The sequence below is a fragment of the Lonchura striata genome, chromosome 1, assembly GCF_046129695.1.
Source record: "Lonchura striata isolate bLonStr1 chromosome 1, bLonStr1.mat, whole genome shotgun sequence".
In the NCBI taxonomy this organism is placed as follows: domain Eukaryota; kingdom Metazoa; phylum Chordata; class Aves; order Passeriformes; family Estrildidae; genus Lonchura; species Lonchura striata.
Genome location: NC_134603.1, coordinates 91,282,677 through 91,302,817, shown reverse-complemented (window position 1 = coordinate 91,302,817; position 20,141 = coordinate 91,282,677). Strand labels below are relative to the sequence as shown.

The 20,141-nt window shown below is 40.0% G+C and overlaps 1 protein-coding gene across 17 annotated transcripts in view; it reads left to right on the top strand.

Annotated features, from left to right (window-relative positions):
- The window catches only part of HIVEP1 (HIVEP zinc finger 1), a 137,307-nt gene that overhangs the window by 68,014 nt on the left and 49,152 nt on the right, over positions 1–20,141 (top strand). For 16 of the 17 annotated variants that reach the window (XM_077785810.1, XM_077785794.1, XM_021536511.3 and 13 more), the window contains one exon: positions 4,419–4,472. The exons of the other annotated variant lie outside the window; for it this stretch is intronic. In XM_077785810.1, the coding sequence (XP_077641936.1) occupies positions 4,419–4,472 (54 nt within the window). The remainder of the gene's footprint in view (positions 1–4,418; positions 4,473–20,141) is intronic. 17 annotated transcript variants of the gene reach the window in all.

Here is a 20,141-nt window from a genome sequence, read left to right as displayed (position 1 = left end):
ATACATAGAATACTAGACGTATTCAAGGTTTTATACATTAATTGGATAATCTCTTTGGAAAAATAAGCTGTAAATTACATTTTATTTATGAATTAATTAAAATCTGCGAAGATTTAGCTCTTAGTGAATACCAAAAATAGAGACTGTAAAGTGTAAAGCTGTTGAAAAATCTGGTTTATTTTTTCATTTAAAACCCCACCGCAGTGCCACCATATCTAATTCAGGCTATTGGTATCCTTGTAATGATCTATCACAGCGGGAGGTGTGTAAAACAAGAAGCGTATTTTATTGCATGCCAGTCTCCTTCCTTGCATTCCTAAAAAGCACAGTTACATTACATATTTAAAACCTCAAGGAATTTGATGGTATTTCCACACAGCAGATACCTGCTGGGAGAGCTGTGATGGGGAATAACAAGAAAAGGTTTCATGCTGGTGTAAGGAAAACCATTGTGCATGTTGTTTCATTTTACACATATGCAGGTATGTGTGTGTATATATTATTTATATATAAAATGTATAAATAAAACTATTACATTATGCTACTTTTGATTTGCATTTTTGTGGCATGCACGTGCTTGGGATGGCCAAGAGCTGACTCTGTGGCTTGTTGCAGTGCTGTCACATGGAATCTCCATTCTCTACAGTGATGTACATGATGATTTTCTCTTTCATTGTGCCTCCACATTTTCCCCTCTAGTAAGTGCTTGGTGAGAAGTGTCCCATCTTCAATGACAGTGTGTCTATCACTATCATTTGCTTCTAGATGTGTGCTGCTCAAGGAGGCTGTCTGCTGAAGGCTGGGGCCGTTAGGAGAGTAGTCAAGATATGTAATATTCTGGCACTTAGGGGAAATTAAGATAGTGCCATACCTACCATGTATTAGAAATTCCCATTAGTTAAATGTCTTTCTCTTATCCTAGCATAAGTAGATAATATTCCAGTGATAAGGAAATGTTTCCTTTGCAAAATGTGCAGGTTAGACAGTATCACAGATTTAATTCTTAAATAATATTAAACCAAACAATTATTGGATTGGGTAATATTATTTGCAATTAAATAGAGGAGTTCTTGGTTTTCCATTCCTCCTGGGCTTTACAGATGATTTTTTGTGTATTGTATTTTTTCTTATAAAGCGTTTTCAAAGGTGTGCACCATTAGAGCACCTATATAATTATGACAGAATGTGGGATGTTATCAGAAATAATTTTACTTAAGATGTTTGACATACAACTAATTTAATGGCACACAATGTCTGGATAATATAAATTTGTTAGCAAGTTATTGCTGGTGTGGGAGTTGGCAGAAGACCTGGGGAGGCTGCCTTTTGGTGTTGCTGGGGTACTTGGCTGTAAGCCTGCTCTTGCCACCTGCTCCATGGCCCTTAGGGATAACCCAGTTCTTCCCTCCAGCCTGAAACACAGCGGTCTGCCAGGCAATTGCCTGTGTAGGATCTGTAGCTGTAAAATGCAGCGGGGCAGGAAGCAGCTGCTGCAGATTTTGTGCGATGGTTTGGACATGCCTCAGTGCAATAGCCAGAGAAGGTAGCATGTGATATGCTGGCCATTAGGAGGATGTAGACCCTAACAAAGCATTTATCCCCAAACTGGTGTTATTACCCATGTGTCATTTACAGTCCAGATTACTGGTTTTGGTTTCCAGCACCAACACCAAGATTCTTCAGCGTTCAGAATTTTCAAAACTGTTCTACACAGAAATACTGCCATAGGTATGAAGAAATATACACAGCAAAAATAACTCCTTGGGGAAAATCAGGAGAGGCAGGAAGTGTAGGAAGCTTTCTGGCTGTGTACCAGTTACCTGTTTACCTAGCTATTATTTCTGTTATCTGTGGTTCTTTCTTTGGGATTACAGTCTGACCAAGAAATGGTTGGGAATTACTGATAGGAACTGATTTTTTTTTCCAATAAGAAAGACAGAGTATTCAGTTATGGAAATCAAAGCCTTTAATCTTTCTGGCAATCTCATGTAGTGTGATTCCAAAATACTTAAGTAATTTTTCTCTAAAAAGTAGGGGGATTGTGAATTTAAACATATATATTTCTTGTAGCATTTATATGATATATGCAGATAATTTTAATAATAAAACTACAGTTATCTATGTAATTAGGTGTAAGTTTTCATGACAAAACATTTACTCTGAGAGCTGAAACACCATATATTGTGCATTAAATATATCTCTAAGCATAGGGAACTCTCATGAGTTTGAGAGCCAAACTGTTGATTTGATTTCTTGTTGTCTTTTTGCTAAAACCTGCAGCACCATTTGCATGGGTAATTTGTTGATATTTCTTTTTTTCCTGTGTGTTCATATATTTTATCGGCTGTCCTGCAACTTTGTAAGTTGCTTATTTTGTCACCTTTCTGTAAAGCAACAGTCTGGAAAAATTGTGTAAGATTGCAAGATACATTTTCCTCTGGTAGTATTAGTGGCACACGTATATAAAAGATGCTTTGTTTACATTTCCTCTTTTTTTTTTTTTTTTGTTGTTGGAAATGGTTATTTAAATACCTTCCTATACAGAAAAAAAATGTATGAATACATTTAGTATTTCAGCTGTAGTATTTAACCCAGGAAAGCACTAAATATCGAATCTTCTATGTTTAAAGTAAGCCTGCTTAACTGGCTTGGTAAAGAGATGGTTAAGGATTGTGATCTTTTTGATTTGTGTTTGTCTTCAGCAGCCAGTAAGTCAAAAGAAAATGTACAAAAGTCAAAAGAAAAGTACAAAAGAAAATGTGATAAGACTTTTTGTTAAATATGTATGTATGTCTCACTAACTCCAGGGGAAGCAGGAAGAAGTTTGGCTTTTAAAATTGCCATGGTGGTCTTTTCTCATTAGAAGCTTTGGGAGTCTGCTCAGTTAGCACCCTTGTGAGATGTTCTGGTTCATTCTATGGGACAATGTACAGCAGAAAAATTACTGAAATTTAATGAGAAAGGAAACCTGGTACTTGTTCTGAAAAACAGAAATACAGAACTAGAGTGATCTTGACAAAAGTCAGTCTTAAAAGCTGCAAGAATGGTTTGATTCAGTTATAATTAATTGGTTCTATGGAGGAAATAATCAAGAAACCATATCAGACTTCAACTGTGAATAAATGATTGCAAAATGCTTGAGTTCCAACATGATAAATAATAGAGAATTCATTTAAACCCACTTCTTAAGAATTGTGTTGAGGAAAAAGCCGTTTTTTGAAACCTTGTGTTGTATAGCAAGGTTGAGTAAAAGTCAGACTGAGTAAAGCCTCCATGTAAAGGAAAAGGTGAGGGCTTTGCAGGGCTGTCATCCTTCTCCTGTGTATGGCAGCCATGAAGTCTGGCATTTCTTGAGTTGCACCAATAGAGTCTGAGAGATTTAGGATGAATCCAGTTGTATTCTGTTGTTTCAATTTAGTTCAGTAAAAACTGACCCCACCAGGGGAAAAGAGGAAAAAAAATAATACCAGGAAAAAAGGTTTTCACAGGTATTTTAGAATATGATTGTTTACATCTGAAGGCCATGTTCCAAGCTCAGATCTTGGTCAGTTAGGCCATAGTTTGATGCTCAGAATGCCAAGAGAGACCTCAGCCTTTCCCAGTGCTGCTGCTTCTTACCAAGATAACCTTTTATCCTGAACCCACTCAGAGGATTGTTTGCTATCAAAAGATGATTGGTTTCGAATTTTTATTCACTCCATTTGCACCTTTTCTTGCTTCTTGCTCTGCACATGCAAACGTGCACACATGTAGAACAAGGACCCCTCTTTCCATGGGACCTGCTGTGCAACACACAACTCTCCTTCCAACACCAGTGTGTCTAAGGGGCAGCAGGTGAACTGCAAAGACAGACTGGGAGTAAAGACTCAGGGCCTCCTTTTGCTTCTGCTCTCTGTGTGTGGGAATTTCTGGTTGTTTCACTGAGAAATAAGATAGGGGCTACCACTCGCCCCTTGTGCTCTCCTATGAGACTATTGGCTCCATTGCTTCACTTAGCAAATCCTGTTTGCTGTTCTTCTCACTATGCTTAATGCAACATTGACTTGCTATAACAGCATTTTTCAAAACTGTATTAAAACACTCTGTAATGCAACATAATACCTATTCCAAAGAGTCCCCTGACTGCACACATTATTATAGATGGTAGGAAGCTACAGTGGGATTAGCTGTTAACTGCAGATCCAGTGCCAGTGCTTTTCTTTCTGTGGTTCCATGTAATTTAACAAGTCAATAGCCTCCCTGGTAAAACATGATAAAATTTTATATGGTTGTATTACTCATAATGTACCACATAGTTGCACATGAATGATATCACTCCTAAATATAAACAGATATTTCAAGACTGATTTCATAAATTACTTACTACAATCTTGCCTTTTTTATATTTGTATTTTAATAGTGACCTCTCTTTCTTGCAGACAAAATTGAAGAAGCACAAAAACAACTTAATGGAACAGAAGACCAACAGAGAGGTAATAACACCCAAAAACTAAAACAGAAAATAAGCAAAATACTGTCATTCTAGATGCTGGTCCAAAGCCTTCCTGTGTCAGTGGAAAGACTTGGCTGGACTGGGCACTGGATGAGGCCCCAGGCATGTCTGTCTGCATATCAGGGGCCCTGTCTGTAATGTCTCACTTCAGCTGAGACACAAAGGCTTTGTTTTAACCAGTCAAGTAGCTGCCTTGACCTTGATGAGATTGCTGAAGCTGTAGCATCAGGGACATGAACATTGCTGACCACAGCCTGTGCTAATCCTTGGGTCATTATGTGATTTACCTAATCATTAACAACTATACTCAGTTTATGGTGAGCAATATGTGATCGTTTCCAGCACATGCTGAGGAAGCGGACCGATCATCATATCTTATTTTAAGAAACATGACCTGTGGCAGATGTAATCTCTGTGTTAGAGCTTAGAAAGTTGGTGCAAAATCATTGCATTTCAAGAATGGCTGACTGCATGTTTGGTTGTGTGATAAATCTCATCTGCATACCGTGGGGATGCCCAGACACAGAGTGGGGAGCCCAAACAGAACTTTGCCAGGTTATGACTGGGCCCATCATGGGAGAGGCATGAGGGGTTGTGGGAAGAGTAGTCTCCTCTGCACGGTTGGGGTGTAGGGAGGCAGAGATCTCTGAAGCTTGCTCTTGGGGGAAGAGATTTATTGGAGAATTCAGGAATGCCCGAGCCTCGTGCTCTCAGGCGTAGCACGTGGCTGGGCTTAGGAGGATGGGGGAGGGGAGAGAGAAACGGAGGGTTTAGGAGAGGGGAAGCCCCAGGGAGGAAGGGAGTCCAAGAGAGGGAAGAAGTCCAAGAGAGGAGCAGAGGGCCAAGAGGCCGCATGGCCCCTCTGAGCCCCCTTTTCAGGGGTTCCTAGGTGGGCTGGGACAAGGCATGGGCCAATGGGGTTACAGACTCTGATGCTTCAGGGGCAGGTACAGAGGTGTGGGATGAGCCACAATCTTTTGCGGGGTGGGATGGAACAGTCCATTTCACTCCATGATTCATCCAAGGGTAGAAGTGACATTCGGCTAGCTAAGATAACAATCATATCTATCTATCCTCTGCAACAAGGGGTCATGTCCACAGCTTGGAGGAGCAAAGGGACAGGAAGAAACCCAGATTAAGGACTCAGAGAAAGAGTGATCCTGCCCAGTCTCCTCCCAGGCCTGTACCTGCAGAGCTCCAGCCCATGTCCAGGAGTGAAACTGTCACCATGTGGAGTCAAGGAACAGCTCTGCAGTTCACTTTTTGGACTAAGAGTTGCTAGCTGGGAGTGTAGAACGCATTAGGGGATGCAGGGGAAAAGCTTTTGGGGGTTGTGTAATGCTCTGTGCCAGTAACTGGGGTGGGGCTGCAACCCAGAGGGCTAATATGTCCAGGTGCAGCAACTGAGGTGTCTGGGATCCATGGGTGGCTGAGCCAAGCTACTGGTGAGATCCACCTTTGGTACATAGAAATATTTCCATTAGTGGACCTTTGCCCTGCTTAGCCAGATCAAGGAGCAGGATGAGGTAGGAGTGCTCAGAGTGTCTGTCCAAGACCTGTATGTCCATCTGTATGTATATGTACATATGTATGGGGGTTTGTGTGTTTGATCTGTGTCTATGTCCCTCTCGGGAAAATATTTTCAGCCTTACTGCTAGTTGGACCTGGGGGAATGGAGCAGCAGCAGCCTCACTTCTCTTGAGCTGCTGGATTTAGCAGATGAGATATTTTCTAGTATCTGGTGTCAGTGCTTTGGCTTTTTCTGGGTTGACATTCACCTTTCAGTGGCGGTGAGCTGCCCATCTGGCCTGTGACACATCTGTGAACAGTTCTGTAAATTGTTGATGCTCTGTCCTGGAAGGTTTATTATCTTTCAAAACAATGAACTTCAAAACCTTTTGAAGATTAGAAAGCAGAAGACATACCCAAGTGGATCTCAGCAGGGTCTCTCTGGCCTAGCATTTGGCCTCCAAGGGAGGGAGTGGGATGTACTGTTTAAGGACACCACATAAGCCTGGCCACTTTCTTTAGCATCTTCCCTGTATGAAGTCCACACACATTGAATTTAGAGATGTCTGCCTCATCCCTTTATTATCTAGATACTCATGGAGCTGTTATCTATGAGTATAGTTGATTAAATGCTTCTTGCACCCAACATTTTCTGGCAGCAAATTGCAGTAGTTCACTAGCAATAACATTAAAAATACAAGATTTTATTTTTTTCTCCTCAATTTCCAATTTTCCTTCCATTTTCAACAGGAAACAGCCCTAGCTCAAGCACTCTGAATCGTTAAATAACAGTTCTACACTCAGCCACTGCCTTCATGATTTTATAAATCTTGTCCATATTTTTCTTAGCTTTTTTTTTCTCCAAATTTGTACATGGTTTCATATTTCAAGATGTTTGGTATAAACTCATACGCGTACCGGGACTGTTCTATGTATTTATAAAAGGTGGAAGAGATAAAACATAAGTGGCTTGATAGCAGGCCTTCAAATTTTTGCATCAACTTTTAAACAAATTAGACCTTCTATTAAGCATTTCTTATGTATTTCTATTTAGTGTATCATAGGTAAGTGGTATTGTCATCCAATGGCACATAAGGTATTGCTGTCTGCTCTTGTTGCTGATGGTCTCACAAAATTAATATTGCTCTGGATGATTTTTTGTGATGGTTGTGTTCAAGCTGAAGACGAGCTAACCTCTGCTTTCAGGCATTTGTTCTCACGTGTGGCCCAGCAACATCTTTGCATAAAGGAAGATAAATTCTCTAGGATAAGCTTAGTAATGTACTCTGAAAGGGATGGGGTTACAGAGATTTATGTGGTGGTAGCACTCAGCTTTCAAGCATCTCAGAATCAAAGAGATTTGACTTAATTTTTGGCTTCTAGCCTAAATTTTTATGGCTGGAAATTGAAAAATAAAGTTTTACATTGAATTGATACAGAAATAACTGAGGTAATAAAGTTACTCTTTTCAAATTAAAACTGTCCTCTGCCACTGTAGGGTTTTTTAGTTTCTTAAAGGCCTGAATAGATCACATTCTTGGTAATCTGAAGTAAACAAAATTATTTATTTGAAGCTTTAGACTCTGAAGGCTGCTGGAAAAAAGAAAATACATGAGCCAAACAAGTAAACAAAAATATGCACATATTCACATAAGTTATTGTAAATCACAATCCTGTGTATACAGATTTGTGTGAAGTATGACTGTACTTTTTTCCCCTTAGTTAATTTATTTTGGCTTTCAGTTCATCTAGATCACTTTAGATTTGTTTATTTCTTATCTGAAATGATTAAGAAATGTAATTTTGTGGAATTTATCATAAGTTAAGTCTTGCTGTGTCAGAGGAGCTGTCAGTGGCACAATGTATTTGTGGGGAGGAGTCTTTCATAAGTTTATTTGTGCTGAGTTTCTGCTGAGTAGCTTTGCACTGATCAGTCATAACTTTATACATGTTTGGGATTTAAGTTGAATTTAATTGACTACAGACTACATGTATTTAACACCTCATTTTGCCATTAGCTATAGCAATCCAATTAAGTGCAAATTGGAATAGGACTCAAGCACAAATGAGGCAGTAATGGGCAGACACAGTTTTCAAGTTTACACTTTAGTTATTTAGTATAAAGTTGCAACTGCTTTTTTGTTTTTTGAAGTGATAGTCCACAAATTATTCAAATAGCCTTGATTCAAATAACCACTTGAGACCAGAAACATGTTCATTAGGGGCTGTGCTCAGCTTCCTGCTCAGTAAGTGTGGAAGGTGGCTAATTCTCATTTTGTTTTGTTTTCTCTGTGCTGCTGCCCAGTTACTACTCTGAATTTTCAGGAGGAGAAACTGCGCTTCTCCTTATTTTTGCTGCTATCTCCCAATGCTCTTTTACACCCTGGGTGTGCCCCACTTTAGGGCTGAATTTTGTCTTCTGCGACATGCACAGGGTTTAATTAGTGTGATAGAGGAGGTCTTGTTCCACATGGTGTTCTTTAAAATCTGGAAGGGATGATGAGCTTGAACTATCACAAAATCTCTCCTTGAGAATGCAGTTGAAGTTTGCCATGGTGTGGGACTGGATATTGTGGACTGGAAAGAATTCAGGTGAATGCAGCTGCTTTATCTTTGATCTGCCAGTGGCCATCCTCCTAAGAAAGCCATTCCAAGGATGTCTCTCTGTCTTCTCCCTTCCAGACAAGTCAAGTTCTGTCAGATTATGGTCACCACAGAGGCATCTGATTTGGTCATACTTACAGCCTCTGAATAGCTGTAAGCATTTTGTTTCCTGCTTTAACCGTTGCTGCAGTTATTTGCCTGTCACAGCACTCTGGGTCCTAGGTACACCAGCACTACCAACACTGCCATTGCGTTCTTAGGAGTAGTGGAACAAACTTGACTGTCTCCATACTTGGTATCAGCAATGCTGACTGCCACCTAAATCTCTCTCTCTCTGCTTTTGGATGTTCAGGGAACATGCAAAGCACTCAAGTTGGTGACAAACTGTAGCAGCACCAAGATTTGCCAGAAAATGGATTAAAGGTTTCCAAAAGGACCATCTCATCTCATTGTTAGGCAATACAGATATATACTCTGTATGCCTACCAATCCTGGGGTCTCTCAGGCTGTTTGGATTCCATCATTTTGGGTAACTGCTTCTTGCTGTGTCACAGCCAAAAGGATCAATGATAAATTTCTGGGTAAGATGAAGATGGATTTCTTCATTCTCCTTCTCATTCATGGCTATTGTTGTGTCCTCAGACTCTAGGGTGGTCTGCAATGGACTGGAGATACGAATGTGTTCATCAGCCTCATTGGAGTTTAGACTTGCAGGCTGTCCTGCAAGGAATAAGCTGTTACTTAACTTCCAGGTCAGTTATGTTGGTCCCTTGCACTTTGCCAGTTGTGATAGTGAGTACTCATTATGGAGTACTCACTTGAATTAAAGAGTCTATGCTAAAGTCTGTTTAGCACCTATTTTAGTCTGTCATTTGCCTATCAGTCAAGTTGCTGTAGTTTCTCATTCCATCCTTTCCACATTCCTTAAAGAGCTTTTTGTTTTTTGTCTTCAGCTGGAGATGCAGGAATTTAAATACTAAGCTGTTCATTTTTTTGTGTCATCGGTTTCAGATCCTCTACATAGCTGTTCACTTTCAGTCTGTGAAGCTGAATTTCTAAGTTGCTCTCACTTATTCCAGAGGCCAATTGTGGCAGATGTGTCTTGATGATAGCATTCTCTTTCATAGATACCACAGTTTGTCCCTGTGACAGTACCAGAATTTCACCCAGATCAGCTCTCTTTCCACAGTCCTATGCTTTGATATCAGTAGAGCCTCTTCACATTTATTTTGAGATACAGAAACATTGTTGGCAGATTCGAGAGTTTTGCTTGCCTTGATCAGTGATTGTTCAACTAGCCAGAGGTTCTGCCAGTGCTCACTGAGAAAACACTTCAACAGAACCATTCAAAACCCTGGTTTGGACTCCAGCAAGGTCCAAGCAACTTCTGGGGTGCTGTTGAAGTACACCTTTATTTCCAGCCTCTGTCATGGAGCCATCTGAAGCCTCCATCATCATTTTCAGTGGGTGCTGAACTGTCTCTGAAGCCTGAAGGTTGAAACAGTGTTTTGTGGAGTGGCTCTGTAGTCACTGTTTGCATGCAGAACATGAGTTTCCATTTGCTTCCTTCAGTTCCAGTATAGCTGGGTGGAACCACCCCTGGAGTGAGTGGACCTTTGAGCTGTCGTGCATAGAAAGAGGAAAGAAATGAGAGATTGCGTTCACCACCAAATACTCTCTGAGATGCACAATCCACATTGCACATATGCTCCCCTCCCACACTTGCAGTCCCTTCAAAGCAGTGTGTTGGCATGGAGGAGAGGCAACCAAAATTAAATGCCCTTTACCTTGTTTGCCCATCTGCTGTTTTTTTAACCAGAACGTTATTTTTCTAGTAAACTGAACAGCACTGAGATTTGAGTGAGAAGATTTGTCTTTATAAATGGGAACATGAGACTTTAGTTCACAAATACATGTTTTGCTGCAGATTCATGGTAGACATATTTTGTATCTTGAGAATTTTCCCAAACCCTCCCCACTTTATCATCCCTCCTGTTACCTGAATGCATGTTGTTGGCAAAATTATAGAGGGAATTTGAAATCAATTATTATAAATATACCAGCATTCTGCTTAGATAGAAAAAGCATTGCCTATATCTTACCTTAAAGATTGCTGCTGTTTTTGTGTTGTCATGTTCCAATTTACAGATGACTCTCACCAGCCCACCATCTGGCCCCAAAGGAGCAGCCAGGTACCTTCCCTCCTCTTCCTTCCTCACAGGTACTTCCATTCCTGCCTTCTGCCACTACATTCTCCAAAAAAGCAGGTGGGAGCACTGCATGCTGGTGATGTGCCCTGCTCCCTAGGCCATCACTGAATCGTAGAATGGTTTGGGTTGGAAGTGACTTTAAAGATCATCTAGTTCTAGCCTCTTCCAAATCCCCTGCCATGGACAGAAACTCACTAGACTGGGTTGCTCAAAAGCTTATCAAACTTGGCACCTGGCATTGAACACAGCCAGACAGGTGCAATCAATACTGTATTCTTTCACTTGAGGGAAAGAGGAAGTGAAATGAGAAGGGGAGGTATCACACAAAAATCTGGAAATGTGATGCTGAACAATTTACATGTTTTGATTTACATGCTTAGTGTGACGTCATCCTCCTCAGATGTTTCCTTGAATTTTTCCAGGAAGCTCGCAGGTACAGGAGCTCTCTGATTCTTTGCTGCTGTGTGGTACCAGTGTACTATCCTTAGTCCAAAACATTTTATTTCCATTTTGTATTTGTAGGAAACTGCCTTACTTTTTGAGCAAGGTACATAACCAAGACCCAAAGTTTCATTTGATCCTTCTCATCTTCTCATTCTTATCTTCAGCATCCCTATGGGCTAGAAATACAGTCATTCTAAATGGAAGTATGTAATCTTCAAAAATTGCAAATTACAGTAATGTTGTGTTTGTTACTTAATGCTGGTGAGAGGATTAGCTTTTTTTTTTTATATATATGCCAGAACTACCTAGCTTTTACTTTCCAAGTGTTCAAAACTACCACTTAGCAGTGAGATTTTGAGCAATTGACTTATGCATTTTCCTGATATTTGATTTCATCAAGTATTTGTATCTGCATTTAAATATGTCAATACATCTATCTGAGAGTTAGTTTATTTAAATTGTTCTCTGTGTGTCAATCTATAAGGCTTTAATTCAAGACGGCAATGTCTTCCTAAAATATTTACATCAGCCCAGACATCTCTGATTGGCTTAATGCGGGAACTATTCATGTCTGTAGCTCATGTCATACAAGATCTCACGTTTTCATAAAGTCACATCTATTCTTAAAATCTCTGATGTTTTCACATTGAAGGAACATTGCGTGCTGCTAATAACGGCAGTGACAACTTGAAAGGTCCTTTCTGTCTTCAAGCACATTCATTACTGGGGTTTGTGCCCACAAAGAACAGTGAGAAAACTCTCCTGACTTCTGCAAGAACAGAAATAGTCTCTGATATCATTTAAGCTCATTTTTCCTTGCTCTTGTCTTCAACGGTTAAGTACATTTTAATGCCCCCACTTAGCCAGTGGGGACAAACTGATAAAAATGGAGATGTTTACATGTTCTGTGCTCTGAGAGACAACGTTAGATTATGAGCTTAACCCACGGAAGTTTTCTGGCTCCTGTAGACCTCCTGCATTGTGAGTCAATGTCTGTATCTGTTATTTCTATTTTAATTTTCTTCTGTTAGTACATTTAGTTGAGACAACTAGCAGATGAAATCTGCTCAGTATATCCACTGCTGGTGCTAGACATAGCAAGAGCTGGTGTTGTTTTGACAGGCAGACAAACAGATTTACAGTTTTAAATTGAAAATTTCATCCTTCGGAGCTATTACGAGAACTTGGTTAAAACATTAATGGGATATTAAAGTGATAGTATTTTGACTTCTCCTGACAAGTATGGCAGATTTTCTGAGTGATAGTTCAGCAAGAGATTCCAACCTGCAAGTATAATTTTCAAAGGGGCATTTTACAAATTAACATTATAAAGCAATCATTGGAAGAGCATCTTCCTGATAGTATATCGAAAGTATCTATTCCAAATCCACTGTACAGTACATTGTTAGATCAGTGGCTATGTTTTCAGACACAGCAACATTTTGAGCTAAGTCCTGCTTTAATGAATAGAATGATTTCTTTCAACTTTATAGAATCTGAGCCCAGAACAAGCTCATTTTTGTGGTGGGAGGATGCTGAGCTAACAAACTGGCTAATTTGAGAGCATACCTACACACGCGCATAGTGAATTCAATAGGGTGCTAATTTTAGCTGATGTGAACTGGGAGCAAGCCAGTTGTGGAAATGCAAGGTTTTTACTTGTTAGCTTCCTTATAGTCTGCCTTGCATATGAGTAATGAGTGGTTTTCTTCATATTTTCGTGATACTCCTTTAGCTCTGGGAGTTGTTAGTTTCCTTTGATCTACTTCAGAAGGGAAAATATAATATAAAAATGGATGAGTGATGAGTCGGATGAAATGTACCACTCTCCAGTAACTGTATGCTTATGGGCTGACCTGCATGGAGCCTTTCCTAGGAATCTCCTTGAATGTATAGATGTGTGAGAGGGCAAAAAGAGAGACTGTGCCATTTGTGGATAAAGGGCAGGTGAGGCTGGGGGAAGAACTCTGAGTAGATTGGAGGTCTCAGAACTGGGAGCTTCCCACTGATACTGAAGCAAATCTACCCTGAGGAGATCATCATTTCCACCTGCAGCACAACAAAACCACAATCTGAATATTCGTTGGTTAGGATATTTCTCCCATCTAGATTTCAGTCAAATGGACTTTTACTCTACTTCTGTTAAGTTCACAGCACCATTTATCCCAAAAGAAAGACCTCCTGTATGGGACTTTTCCTACTCTCTATGCCAAACCTCCTAGTCCTTTCTCTGTCTTTAAATAAGGTTGTTAGGTGTGAGCTCTTTCCTACTCTTCGTTCCTGGTGAATTGGTACAGGCAGTATAGAAATTGCTCCATTTGATCCCTGCTTTTCAAAATGGGAGATTATGTTAAAGAAATTTGGAGAATGTGACTAAGGAGATTGTTCTGTTTGAACATCATTACATGCAGCGATAGTTTAGTTAACCATCTTGTTCCTTTAATTTCTGTTTTTTCTCCCCAGAGTCGTGTTTGCCTATTTTGCATTCAGTGTCCCATGTGACCATGTAGCAGTTGCTCTCTGCTGAAAACCCTTAAACTGGCTGTTGTTTCATGAGCCTGTCTATGATTGTTTTCATGGCCTTTCTTCTTCAGTGGTGTTAGAAGTAGAAGTTGTTCTGATGATTTTCTAGCCAAATCCTGACTTTCCAGTAACAGCTGGACATCCTTAAATTACAAACAGGTACTTGTGAAACTGTTGACAACATTGCTTGACACTCAAGGAAAATTTCTGGATGCCCCTGAGCTATTTTAGTTAATTTCTGGCAGTGTAGTTTCTTTAACTATTTATATTTAAGTAGCTTTTATTTTCACATGGATAATTAGGTGGAGCTGGTTTAGGCTTTGGCTTTGACTGGGAGCTCATTAATATGCCTTTAGGGAGGCATCCTGTCTTTTTGCTTGTCTTTGGGGTGCCCAGCAAGGAAGAAGTTCTCAAGCTGATTGCTGGTGATGTGAGTTACCATAGCATTGTCTCACCAGTTACTCATAGTCCATGTGCTTTATCTTAACAGCACTTAAAATGTGATTACTTTTCTTAGATTAGTATGAAGGGTTCTGTGTAGATTAGGAATAGAGGGCTGTTAAAGTGCTATAATGCAGAGCCAATACGTGAATGCCATAGGACTACTTAATACAGCAAATATTTTAGTTTTTTTTCAGGATGTTTAAAGTTATGTAGTATATGCCCTTGCTGAATCTTCATACATTGCCATTTAATGTGTGTGGTTAGGCATTAACCATAATCTGTGTGGTCATTGTCTGCTGTTTTTGCATTGCTTTTCCTCTGTCTTTCAATGTCCAGTCTTATGAAACTTCACAGTGGTTCAGCCTCTCCTGGTTTCTTACACCATAATGGTAGGAAATCTTGATCAGTATCAAATGTAATGTTTCATTTAATGTGTGTCATGCTGGGCAGGAAATTAATTCTTTTTGGGGGAAAAAAATCCTATTTTGCTTTGGTCAGATGTTTTCAGATGTGTTGAAGTGTTGCATTTGATTCCTGTTTGCATGTGGACGTTGGAATGTCTCAGTTCAGGCTCCCGTGTTACCTCAGTTGTCAGATGTTTATTGCTTTTTGGTTTTCATGGTCTTCCTCATCAAGCATGCTGATTTTATGTCTAAAAATCTGCTGGTTGTTACTTTCTTCACTTGAGATGTTAGATGCACTAAATGAGACCAAACTGCTCTAAAGAAGATATTTCTTGGTCTTGTTACATCCTTTGGCAGGGCAGTTACATCCTTTACACCTCATCAGAAGTCAAGGGTACTTAAAAAGGTGCTGCCAGGAAGGCAACCCCAGACTGCAGCTTGTCATTTACTCTTTACCTGTCCCAAGGCCAAACAAGGGTTGGCAGGCTCTCAGGTCTGAGATTAAACTGTATCATGGGACAGCTTCCTGATAAGTCCAAGCCCTGTGCCTGGGGGCAAAGGTGTCTCCCTTTGCTTATGCTGAAATGTTATTGCACAATTTATAAAGCTAATCTGCTCTGCTCTCACAATGGTATTTCACCATATGTGAGGACTAGCCCAGAGGACACCTTTGTGGCTGGAACCTTTAAACATATCACTTGCTGTATTTTGGTTAGGAGGTTATGTGTGTTCCAGTTTCTTAGGGAGGAACCTTTTATGGTGTGAATTAATTACTGGATCATATCTGTATCTCTTCACTGTAGCTTCAAACAGTTCCAGAACATTATTCTCCCCTTTCAGCTTCAGTGTAACTTTGCAACTTAAACACTGGTGAGGGAGGTCCTGAAACCTCCTGGGGGCTGAGGAGCCCCTTGCTCACTCCCACACCAGCTTCTCTCTCCCTTATAGGAGAAGTATAGTCAGGCCTCTTTCCCTGTTTCAGGGAAACATTACTCAAAGGCAAGAAATACTTCTTCCTTTCCTTGGTGTTACCTTCATAGGTAGCATGTCTTCACAATTCACTCCTGTAAATATGGAATTAGTGGAAATAGTAAATTGTGTAGTTTAAACTTTGCCATTTGTACTAAACATTATTAAATTATATTTGTCATTTCTTACAATTGCTTATTTTTGGTAGCCAGCAATATGGGTATTTCTTGGATGTCTGTAGTTGAAAATCCCAAAATTCCATATGAGCAGAATGCTTTTATTTTGCATTGGTTTTATTGAGGTGCCTGTTAGTTTTGCCATTAGCAAGATGAAATGTGAGCAGAATTTAATGGTGGGATTTGTTTCATGATGGAAGTTGCAAATGAGAAAAGGAATTAAGCAAAAAGGAAAATAGCAAAGCATGATTCCTAGGGATGCTGTTCCTGGTGTAGCAAGAGAATGTATCATTGGTGTGTATTCTGATCGTGATGACTTACAAGCTGAAGACCTGTGGAAGCATGCAAGCAGTGTCTTGGGTATGAACATGAGCAAAAGTACTTCGCAAACATTCAGCTTTATCTATTCCAATCTCATAACTTGTATTAATCTCATAATGGGAATTGATGCAAGCTCTGATAACTATGATAAAATGGTTTCTATTACAGAGCTGGGGACAAGGGGACACTGTTTCCCACAGTATTGCTGTATCCAGGTTGGTAAGGTCTGGATAGGTGGACAACCAGAGGAGTAGTTCAACAGGTACAAATGCAAAGCCCTGCAGCAGGCAGGAGGAGCTCCAGGCTGGGGACTGACAGGCCAGAGAGCAGCTGTGTGGAAGGACCCTGGGGGTGTGGTGGGCAGCAAGCTGGGCACTCACCAGCCACACACCTGGCTGCAGGGGAGACTACAGCATCCTGGGCTGCGCAGATGAAAGCATGACCAGATCAGGGGAAGGAATTATCTGCCTCTACCCAGCGATCCTTAGACCACTCTCCCCAGTGCAGGAGGAGCATCAGAAACCTGAAGTGAGTTCAGTGTTGAGTCACCACAGCCATCAGGGCTGGAGCATTTGCACTCTGAGGAGAAGCTGAGGGACCAGGGCTCATTCAGGCTTGAGAAAAGATGATTTTGGAGGTGGTTATCATGTAGTCAAACTCTTCATGATGGAGAATGGTGAGGGGATGAGAGGCAATAGGAACAAGCTGAAACAAGAGTGATGCAGAGTGGCTTGTTCCCCACGAGGACAGTTAAGCAGTGGAAGATGTTGCTCACAGAAGCTGTATAGACTCTCTTCTTGCAGGTTTCCAATACTTTACAGCCCTATGGACTCAGGTCTGATCCCATTGCTGGCCCTGATTTGAGCAGGAGGTTTGATTAGAGATTTTCTAAGGTCCTTTCTCACCTGAATTATTTTGTGATAGCATGAAATACCAATTTTCAGTTTGGAAAATTCACTCAGTTGCAGAGGTACTGGATGTGATTTCTTCACGTGTATAGATCAATATTTATTTTTCTCTACAATTACTTTTAATATATGAACTTGAGAAACACTGATGGTAGGGGACATTAAAATTTAATTGGACTTTACAAAAATGTGTGCTGTCATTGAAGTTAGTAGCACTACTCAAATGGGTGCAGGTACTACGTGCTAACACAGGTGCACCTTTCCTGGAGCTTGTGTTAGTAGGATATTTGGTATTTTGGTTAATAATGCAAAATTATGCTGATAAAATAGTCATTCCAGTGCAAAAATCTGGTGTGAAATGACCCTTGAAAGAGGACTGGGGAACCTGTGCCTGACAGCCAGTTACAATACCTTTGATGGGTCACATATCAGCATTGTCTGTTAAAAACACCAAGAAAAACAATCATGTGCTTACAGACAGTGTGAAATCCTGAAGCCATACTCACTTTATGCATGCCCTATGGAATCATCTGCTGTTTGCTGGTATGAACAAAAGGACAAATGTTGGCACAGATGAACACTTGATCCAGTCCCTATCATACTGCTTTAGCCTTTGAATGTCAAAGATCCTCCCTACTTTTCTTTTCAACTAATCCATGTGAAAATGTGCTTTACATACAAATCCAGTGTTTTTTAGGGTCTGCTCTAGATATGTTTGGACTGGTGTTCTCAGTAATAAAAGTACATAAACATGCATTAATCCTGCTGACCAGGGTTTTCAAATACCACTATCTCTTGGAGTGCCCCAAGTTCTGTCACTTGCCTCCTGACCTCTGAGACAGGGAGTGACTACCTCTGGCCACTTCATGAAGTCTGAAATTAGGCACTGAAATAAGACTGTTAAAATTGTTGGTGATTTGCTTTAAAATCCTATTCTATTTGTGCTTAAAATTAAGCATGACACTTGTGTTAATCATGTTCAAATCTTCATGTTGACTTGTTGGCTGTGAACATTTTCATAGTTTTATGGATCAGTTATGTACTCAAGGTTTTGTTGTTTGGGGAAAAAAGTAATTTTAGTGAAAATATTTATGGCTGTACTTAGCATGTAGGAAGCAGTATGAAGCTAAAAAGGTAATTTATTTAAAAATTAACATTTAGTTATTCCTTGCTGCATTTAATGTGAGTTCTGGTGGCCTTATATTTGCCAACAAGACTTATTTCTTTATTTCATAATCATGTTTTGTACTTACTCATGGAAACAGACCCAGTGAAGTGATTAATGAGTGCTTTTGATAGTTTTGGTGAAATCAAAATTACAGAGTATGTAAAGCTTAAATCAGAATAAGATCCTTAGTAATAGTCTCTCTCTTTTAGGAAGCCTTCCATCTTTGGATCACTAGCATTGCTGGGTGTCAGAGTAACCTCTTAGCCATTCATTTAAGACATCAATTTGTAGTTGAAGACTTTCAGAAGAGACTTGGTCTTACTTGCAGTGCCCTGACAGCCAAAGTACAGATAAGGAGCTAAAGATCAGGCACGTGGATTTTAAAGTTTGGTCTTTGTATGGGAGCCAACAGTGATTTTTTTTAATTCTGCAATGTGAAATGAGTGCACGTGATGAAAATTATGGTGCTCATTGGACTTCAGGGATAGATAGTGGTTGCTTGCTCCATGTTCACAGGATGGCACTGAGGAAGAAGGGAGTGGTGCCTTTCCTTGGTTCCCACTTACTCTTTTCTTTAAGTTCAAGCCTGTAGCTCTATTAGAAGGGAGAGAAAGAGTGTGGGTGTTATAATAACATGTAGGCTTTGAGACAGGCAGTTCTGGAAGTTACTTAAACAAAACCATTGAGATCATTTTGTCAAGACACTGTCTGGTTCACCAGTAAATGCTTTGGAAGAATAAATCAGATCACTTATAACTTCCCTTATTTTCTGTGTGAGTTACTCTGCAGATTGCTATCTACACCATCACACCTGTGTTCTTATGTTCTATTTCCTGTGCATAGAGCGAAGTGCATCAGAGAAATTGCAGGTGAACAAAATCATGTTTAGAAACATCAGTTTTTTCTTGTCATGTTTTGAAGCAAAGGAATTAAGTGGAGAATCTTGAGAGCAGGCAGAACAAAGCCAACCAGGCACAAAAGAGATGCTCTGGTGTCCCTGGAATGTGAAAAGCGAGGTATTGAGCACAGTGGCATTGTCCCCTCTTCTCCTGGCCTGGGTAACTCAATCCTATATGATGTAATACAACTTATGAGAAAGATTCTTTTTTGACATCAGATTCAGGTGACAGCAGTTCTCAAAAAATACCACTTCACCACCAGAGGAAAGGGGGAATTACCACTGAATTATGAGAATGGCTGGGTGACTGCAGAGAAGCTGAGTAGAGCACATGGCGTGGCAGGGAGAGAAAGAAAAGCAGATTCACTTCATACTTCTTTTCCATATGAGGATATTTTTACATTCTTTTTGTTCAGTGTCAGTTTGTAGGTGTGGGTATACAGAGAGCCCTGGCAAGTCATCGCACTCCTGAAAGTTGCAAGGCAGAGGAGTCTTTAGCATTTGGGGACTGATGTTTTCTGCCAGTTTTGTTGATGCCTCTGGAAATACTGATGCAGTTGACCTTTGTGCAATCATGTAGCTGTAGATTAAGAAACATGCAGTGGAATACCTTCAACATAAACTGGGAATATGAAGCAAAGAATTACACAAAAAGAATGACAAGCTAAAAGTAAGTGAAGCAAAGTTGTTGGTAGTTCCTTTTTTTTCTCCAGATACGCCAGAAATTTGGTTTCTAGCAAACATAAGGTTAATATTTCCATTAAGAATAATAATAAAGATTTCTAAATTATCCAGGAGTATGGTAGAACACAGGACTTAAACAATTTTTAAGCCATGTAAGGTCATTGTCAAGTAAGTACCCATTTTATAGATGGGTACGCTGAAACAATTCTGTGACTCCATCTCTGGGATCACAAAACCTGTAGAGGCAGAAATTCAAACAAGAAATTAGTTCTCATTATTTCTGTAGACTGGAATTTAATGGGTATAGAAATAGCACAGTTATAGTGAAGACTGAAAAAACACCCTTTTTCTATATGTAATGCAATGCATAACTTGCCTTTGTTTATT